Source organism: Aplysia californica, unplaced genomic scaffold, assembly GCF_000002075.1.
Source record: "Aplysia californica isolate F4 #8 unplaced genomic scaffold, AplCal3.0 scaffold00105, whole genome shotgun sequence".
In the NCBI taxonomy this organism is placed as follows: domain Eukaryota; kingdom Metazoa; phylum Mollusca; class Gastropoda; order Aplysiida; family Aplysiidae; genus Aplysia; species Aplysia californica.
The window spans coordinates 1,295,272-1,303,421 of record NW_004797375.1 but is presented as its reverse complement, the minus strand read 5'-3'; the positions used below and the strand labels follow the sequence as shown (position 1 = coordinate 1,303,421).

Below are 8,150 nucleotides of genomic sequence, written 5' to 3'. Positions count from 1 at the left end.
TATTTTTGTTATTATTATTAACATTATTATCATTATTATATCTCCAGTGCTATAAACTGTTGCTTGTCCTCCGCAGCCGATCTCAACGTCCACTGGTTCCTGTTGGAGTCGGACCGCGACTACACGAACGTGGACCTGGACATCCTCTACACCAGCACCACACCCGAGAGTTTGCTCAAGCACAGGTCAGACCCTCAGTTGTTGTTTTTTCTTTATGACCAGGTCAGACCCTCAGTTTTTTTCTTTATGACCAGGTCAGACCCTCAGTTTTTTTCTTTATGACCAGGTCAGACCCTTAGTTTTTTTCTTTATGACCAGGTCAGGCCCTCAGTTTTTCTTTATAACCAGGTAAGGCCCTCAGTTTTTCTTTATAACCAGGTCAGGAGCTCAGTTTTTCTTTATGACCAGCGTGGACCCTCAGTTTTTTCTTTATGACAAGGTCGAGGGCTTAAGCTACAAGAACAGTTATAAAATTGATGAATTTGTGAACCTTTGTTGGTATATTTATTTTTGTTTAAAGTGTTCTTTCTCTGAGCTTTTGTTGTTCATTGTTTCAGGAAGCAACATCCCTGCATTTCAGACATGTCCATTGATGCTCCGTTGCTCTCTCCAAAATGTCTCTGAGGGTCTTTCTACTGATTGTACCAGTGCATATATCTGGTTGAACGTTCTTCTCTTCTTTCCAGCTTTTGTTGTGCAACTCATCAATGTTTTCTTTAGCAAAGTTTTTAGCAGTAATTTTTTTTTTTCTTAAGTAAAGTTCTCTACATAATTTAGAAAGCTTTCAAGTCCTTAAGGTAAGGATAGATTTAGTAAGTTTGGTTTTCCTAATCAAATTGAGGAACTTCTCTTTTCACGAACTGACAGATTCTCAAATTACTTCTGTGTAGTTCCTTTCCATTATTATAGGGAATCGGAAGTAAAATTACGGGAAAACACATGTTTTTCTGAGTCCAAAACTATGGTTATATGCATGATGAATCTGTTGCTGTAAACAATGTGCTATTAATGTAGATCTGTCCGCTGGTAGGTCCGCTCTCACTATTTTGTAACTCAGTGAACATTCCCCACAGGTTGAAGGTCAAGGTGAAGGACCACCTCAAGTCAGATGCCAAAAAGTTGAAACTGGCCACAGAGGAGCCAGATGCCAATGTAAGTCTGACATTGGTGAAAATGGAATGGGTTTATCGCCCCTATAAAACTGTTAGGTTATTTAAAAAACGAGACCACCAAGTTTAACGTTCATCTCCGAAAGGACCGAGCTAAGTGGGAAATTGGTGTAAATTGTCTTTCCCCAAGGACACAACGTTGGGCCGAGCTGGGCTCGAACCCCTGAACCCGCAATCTCGCGATTACGAGTCTGGTAGCCTAACCACTAGACCACCGACGCCACCTGACAAACGTGGACAGCTGTGTGCCAATGGGTACGTCAGTGTCTATGGGTCTGTAGCATCTGTTAGCAAAAATCTATGAACCCTGAATTTAAATGAGCAGAGTGTGAGGAGGTCAAATATGATATTTTTAGAATGTATGAATCTGAATGCATGATGCTTGTGTTTTCCATGTGGATTTTATACTAATTCCATATAATTTGTCATATTTCTAGAACTTTTTTTTTTTTTTGGGGGGGGTTACAGTTTGCAATGCCTAAGTGGCCTAATGTCAGGACAGACATGGATGGGATTACTGAAGATGGCATTTTTCTGTCTAATTGTATAAAGTGTCTTCTTTTTGCTCACTCTGCTATAACAGATTGGTGGGCGCTTTAGTGTTGTCTGCCCTGTCTTCTTCTTTTCTCCAGCACTTTTCTTTTAATCTATTTGTGAGAACATGTAGCCATTTTTACATTGTCTAAAAAGGATGGTAAAATCCAATTCATCATCTTGCATGTATGATGAAAGAAACGGGATGACACTTGTGAAAGAGAAGACTGCGTTTATCACATTCCTTTTCTGGTCCATTTGTCAACGTTCCTTTTTGGATTAATAAATTTGTCTTTTCTTTTCTTTTCATTTTATCTGCAATGTAGTGGTTAAGCTCTTTGTCCTGTACATGCTGAAGAAGTGAGTTTTATTCTTTTGTGGGGAAAGATATATAGGCTGTTAATATAATGTTAAGCGCATACAGCTTGCTTATGAACGGGGGGGTATGCACTCTACAAATGCTATTTATTATTATTGTTAACAAATACCTCCCTCTGAATCATCCCACGTCAATCAAATTGGCCCTGACATTCGGAGTTAAATCTGTTATTACTTTGATTAATTTAAATGGCTGTATGATTGAGGGTGAAAAATAACTTGTCAGAATATTGTAACTGTTCTTTTCTTTTCTTCTTTTTTTCTTTGTATTCTACCTGTACCAGAGCTTATACTAGTAAGGGGTAGAGTGCTATTTTAATGCAATCTGTTGTTATTACTGTAGGATGCGTACCTGGCTGAGGTGTTCAAGAATGGCATCTGTGTGAAGAAATACTGGTTGGCCAAGGGGAACTACATCTGCAGCATCCCACTAGAATGCAACGTTTTGGTCCGCTACCCAAAGTTCCCTGTAAGTTGCTTGCTATATAGAGAACCGAAATTTAATTTTGGATTTTAGATTTTTTTTAAAAGATCTTGGCTAAGTAGTTGCCAAACAAATAGTGAGCAAACAAATATTTTTCTGTTTCCAAAGCTAGAGTTATAAGAATGATGAACCTTTTACTGTAAACAGTGGGCTAATGTAGATCTAGCTGCTATTAGGTACACTTTTGCTATTTAGTACTTTAGGGAAGTGGGAAAGTACAAGAATGATATCTGCACATGTGTGTGTGTCTTTGTGTGTATCTGTATGTGTGTGTGTGTGTCTGTGGGTGTGCGTGCGTGCATTTGTGTGTGTGTTCATGTGTGTGTGTGTGTGTGTATGTGTGTGTGTGCATAGACATGTGCATGTGTGTGTGTGTGAGAGAGAGGGGGAGAGAGAGATAGAGAGAGAGAGCGAGCGAGAGAGAGAGAGAGAGAGAGAGAAAGAGAGATGGTGTATAAGAATTCTTTATTGTCTCCACAGACTCTGAACCAACCCAACCAGTTTCAGAAGGGCATGAGAGTGATCCTGGACCTCACAGACACAGAGGAGTGAGTTGTTTTGTATATCACAGGTGTAGACTTAAAGACAGCACACATGTATCACACACATATATATATATATACAGAGACAATGCACTTTTGTGTCTTACATGTACGCACAGAGACAGCACACTTGTTTCTCACACATTTACACATAGAGACGACACAGGTGTGTCATACATTTATGCACAGAGACAGCACACTTGTGTGTTATATGTGTCCACTCAAAAACAACACATTTGTTTATGAAGTAGAAGATGGAGGAGGAGAAAAATATGAAGAAAAAAAAAGAAATCAAACAAGAAGAAATGTGTATTTTAGCAAGGGCTTGAAGGCTTTTCTTTCATTCACCATCTTTAATACAGGGAAGCTGTTTCACCAAAGGGAGTGGGACGGGATTCCAGTTATTTCTGCTATTTTCACTGACATCCATTTATTTTGTATCTATTATCTGAGGGGGCTTTTGTGGCCTAGAGGTTAAAGTGTTCGCCTCTCATTCAAAGGTCCTGGGTCCGAATCTGGACTGCGCTGAAAAAATTTCCTTCTCAAAATTGTTTTCTTTCACCTCCTTTCCTTTGCTCTAGAAATGTTCTGTCGTCTGCTTTCATCTTCACTTTCTGCCCCCACCCCCTCATCCCGTTTGCCCCCTCCTCTGGGCTCCTAACTTTTTCTGCAGCCTTTATACTGCTACTCCTTGGCTCCTTCTTACTGCTGCCTTTCAGTCACACCCCTGATCTTCTGGTAGGAAAGATCTACACCTAGTCTTATCGGATAAGAGCGAAAAATCTCAGGGGTCCCATGTGCACGTTGCGCTTGTTAAAGATCCTTTGGTGGTCTAAAATCAATAAGAGTAGGCTTCGGCCGCCACCCGGGCAAAATTCAAAATGTCCTACCAACTGAAAGTGTTGAATGTGTCCCGCGTGCTCATATGACCTTATACCATTGTGAGCGCTGTAAAACACCAAAAAAATTATTTCTCTGCAGAGACTTGTATGCTGAGGCCGTGATCGAAGAGGCCATGCCTGACGGACAGCTCAGACTGGAATATTCCCTGCCGGGGGACACAATTAACGCCTGTATGGAGACCTCAGTCACTGCACCGTTAATCAGCATCAAGGTGAGTATAGAGGGGAGACTACAGACGGACCTGCTCTTCTAATGGTCAACTGTATAGGACAATCACCTGTATAAACGACGGAGTTTCTTTCTACATAATAATAATAATAAAAAGGAGAACTACAATGGCTAAGGCTAGTTTCAATAAAATGAGCCCGATCCTGAAAAATAGAAACATCTCAATGAACACCAAAATGAAAGTCTTGAAATGCTATGTTTGGTCAACCCTTCTATATGGCTGTGAATGTTGGACAATCACTAAAGACAGTGAAAATAAAATAAAAGCAACAGAAATGTGGTTTCTTAGGAGACTGCTAAGAGTATCGTGGAAAGAAAAGAAATCAAGTGAGGTAGTGCTTGATGAAGCCCACGTGGGACGTTCAATGTTAAAAAGAAATCAGGAAATGACAAATGCAGTTTTTGGGACACCTGAATAAACAAAAGGTTCTTGAACATCAAGCTCTCACTGGCAAAATTGAGGGCAAGCGAGGCAGGGCTAGGCCCAGAACAACACACTTAGGGAACCTGAACAAATGGGTAACAGGGAAAGATCAGGGAAACATAGCTTTTTTGAGAGCATCCGAGCAAAGGAATGAATGGAAAACCATGATCGCCGATGTCTGTCACAGATCTGGCACTGGATGATGAATAATAATGATAATAATAATAGATAGCATTTGTATAGCACAAATCCCCGCTCAACAGCAAGCTCTATGCACTTCACATTCTATACTATTACCCCAGCAGACCAGAAAGCATTCTAAAACAATCTCAACTTCCTGGGAAGCATACAGTGCAAGCAGCCTTTTATAGGCGCTAAAACGTTAACATACTGACGAGATCTTTCGCTGTCTATTGCTGGGTACCCATTCCCGCCTGGGTGAAGTGAGGAAAATTCGTGTAAAGCCCCTTTTCTTAGGACACAACGTCGGGTCCGCTTCTCGAACCCCCGACCCTGCAACATTATAATGACACTGTGTAAAATGACTACCTGTCCAAGATGGCCGCTTTTCCTCTCGACAATGGGTTGCTGTCTCAGACAATTTCGATTGTATTTGAATTTGCTTCTTTTTTTGTCCCCTCCATTTGGTTTTATATATATATAAAGTGGGTGGGTTATGAAAGTATGGATGGTTGTAGGGAGCCACATTATCATACTCAAACGTTGCTTGCTAAATAATTAAGTGTGGCTGGAAGGGTCCAGATGAAGATCTCTTTTCTTTCCTTCCCTTGTGATCTAAGGCTGTGCTTTCTCAAACTGCTGTGACAAGAACTAGCGAGGGATATACATCAAACTTACCCTAACGGACACTTGTATAATACAATGTCATGTTCACACGACCGCTTTCTATTTCCTCCCTTGCTTTTTTCCTTTTTACCTTATAATGATACTCTTTAACTTTTTGTCTCCGGCTAACCGCTCCCAGCGGCTCACAGTCGGAATCGCTGTGCCAGTGAAGCTCGGGCACATTCCTTTACGACGACTTCGACATCCAATAACTTTTTGACAATTGCAGAAAATAGGTATCTCTTACCAGGAGTTCATTCATTAGATGAAGACCTATTAAAATAGGTTCACTTTTATATATTTAATGACCCATTTATTGATGTTTTAGTCATCTTTAGATTTAGTACCAAAAAAGTTCCTCGGCGTAGTGTGTTTACCCCCCATTAGAGATAAAGAGTTAAGGTGACCTCTTTTTCCTAGACAATGATTTGCTGTAAGGGTCAAGACTGATCTTTCTCTTCCTTCAGCAAATCAAGCACGAGAAAGTGGCGAAAGGAGAGGACCTGGATGACCCTGACAACAAGTTCATTCCTCCGCAAGAGGAGAAGGAAGTGGCCATCCTCAACATCAGTTCTTTCGAACCTCGAGGTCAGTCTGTGGGTCAACTCTGGTCGGGGAAAGTCTAGGTCTGACTTACTGAGTCCACTTGATCCAAGTTTCCCTTGTGGGTCGATTTAATTTAATCTTATCTTTTGTTGTCTTATCTTAAGTGTGCACGAGAGGGGGTGGGGTAAAGCCAGAATGCATCTCAGTTTTTTTCGCCGTGAATATGCACTCACTACTTCCATTTTATATATTTTCCTTTTATCTACTTACATTTTATACTTCTACTTTATTTATTTCCATTTTATCTACTTGTTCTTTACTTCCATTTTATCTACTTCCATTTTATTTATTTCCGTTTTATATACTTTCATTTTATGTGTTTTACATAAGCTGTTTGCGTAAGGACTGTGAGAAACTCTTCTATCATTCATAGTGAATAGGACCAGAATATTTTATTTGCTCTGCTTCCTGGATTAACTTCTGTCACAAAGATTTTATACAAACATCTGTTATGTAATTGTTAATCTCTTCAACTTGCACACAGCAGACATGGGTTCAATTTCCCTATGGGGAAAATATTATTTGAATATCTCTGTTTTTCCAGTGGGATGTAGTAACAACTATAGACAAGATGTGGTACTGAAAGGCAAGATGGAAACAGCCTGACTTTGAAATTGTCAAAGTGGTTTTAATTGTGGTGTAAAACATTTACAGTTATTTCCAGTCACGGCCTTGACTAAGAGAGCTTAGAGAAGCACAAAATGGGGTCATAAGTAACAATAACTATCTCAGCAGATCCTCTATGTCATATTTTGTTGTTCCAGGCAACATCGCCATCACCAAGAGGGCGTACATGTTCCCTCCCTCTCATCTCCTGACTGCGGTAAGTTGGCTCTTTTCTTCATGACAAATGTGCTTCCTTCGCTTTTTTTTTTTAAAGTGTTTTACGGCGCTTGCAACTGCATAAGTTCATTCTCTTTACCCAAACTAAAAACAAAAAATGTAAAGAAAAAATGAAAAAAAAGCAGGATTATTTTTCCAAGCTGGAACATATTGGGTGTGATCAATGAACTCGTAATGTGCAAAAGAAATGAAATGGAGAAATCATCTTTTTAAAGAGTTTATTTTACTTATTTTTGTTCCTGTCTTGGGCAGGCTGGACGTGAAGCTATTGCGGCCATGGACTCTGAGTGGAAGTCGAACTCGCTGCAGTCTGTGGCTCTGTGCAGAACAGTGCCCACTCGACTCACAGGTAAGTGTGTCTGTCCACCTGAAGGAACCCAGGTGTTTCCTGAGTGGTCCCTATGGTCAAATGGTCAGTGAATATTCGAGCATTGAAGGGGGGGTCACTCGGGTCTGACCACTTGCAAGACAGATGTGCTAAACTGCACTGACTAGGGATTATATACATTGTATTGATTGTGTTTTTGTTCAAATTGATTATAGTTTAAGACAGAAGGACCTAATTGTCCTCAAAGAAAAGGTTTATCACTTCTGATTACAGAAATGTTTATCACTGCTAATTACGGAATAGCTACAGATAAATAGAATTGTAGTGAAAATAATATATAGTAGATGTATATGTACAAGTACAAGTAAACTCTCTCTCTCTCTCTGTTTCTCTCACTCCCTCTCCCTTTCTCTCTCCTTCTCTCTCTCTCTCTCTCTCTCTCTCTCTCTCTCTCTCTCACTCTCTCACTCTCCCTCCCCCTCTCTCTTATATTCCATGAAAGTCAGTACTCTCAAAATCGCCAATCCCATGTCGAGAAGGACATTTTAAATCTAACAAATCTTAGCGAACGAAGATGCTGCTGTTTAACTGTCTTGGGGGTTTTTTTCTCCTCAGTCCAAGAGCTCCAAGTGAGTGCCCTGGTGGGTGGAGAGCAAGACTGGCTAAGCGGAGCCAACCCCAGCAAGAAATTTGACCTGGCCTTCGCCTTCCTACCCACCAACCTGGGCACTCAGCACCTGTGTTATCCCAGAATTCCCTCCATTTTCACATCAGTGGATGTGCACAGGCTTTGTTTTTTGGTTGGTGAGTACAGGAGTGGATTTTACTTTTGGTTGGTCAATATATATATATATTAGTTGGATTT

At 40.4% G+C, this 8,150-nt stretch overlaps 1 protein-coding gene across 2 annotated transcripts; it reads left to right on the top strand.

Annotated features, from left to right (window-relative positions):
* Positions 1-652: 652 nt before the first annotated feature.
* LOC118477478 lies at positions 653-7,634 on the top strand. 2 transcript variants are annotated; one of them, XM_035969019.1, is made up of 5 exons: positions 653-1,152; positions 2,425-2,550; positions 3,046-3,113; positions 4,089-4,221; positions 5,976-7,634. In XM_035969019.1, the coding sequence occupies exons 3-5, from the start codon at positions 3,079-3,081 to the stop codon at positions 6,132-6,134; spliced, it is 327 nt and encodes a 108-aa protein (XP_035824912.1). In that variant the 5' UTR covers positions 653-1,152; positions 2,425-2,550; positions 3,046-3,078; the 3' UTR covers positions 6,135-7,634. The 2 variants fall into 2 exon arrangements, with proteins under 2 accessions (XP_035824912.1, XP_035824913.1); XM_035969020.1 differs by lacking the exon at positions 653-1,152 and having other exon boundaries at positions 2,197-2,550.
* Positions 7,635-8,150: the final 516 nt, after the last annotated feature.

Bases quoted from the DNA above. Each gene is read 5' to 3' on its own strand.
- LOC118477478 (XM_035969019.1), top strand. From the start codon at position 3,079: ATGAGAGTGATCCTGGACCTCACAGACACAGAGGA. The intron at 3,114-4,088 runs GTGAGTTGTTTT...ATTTCTCTGCAG, and splicing joins GACCTCACAGACACAGAGGA to AGACTTGTATGCTGAGGCCG. The intron at 4,222-5,975 runs GTGAGTATAGAG...CTCTTCCTTCAG, and splicing joins CACCGTTAATCAGCATCAAG to CAAATCAAGCACGAGAAAGT.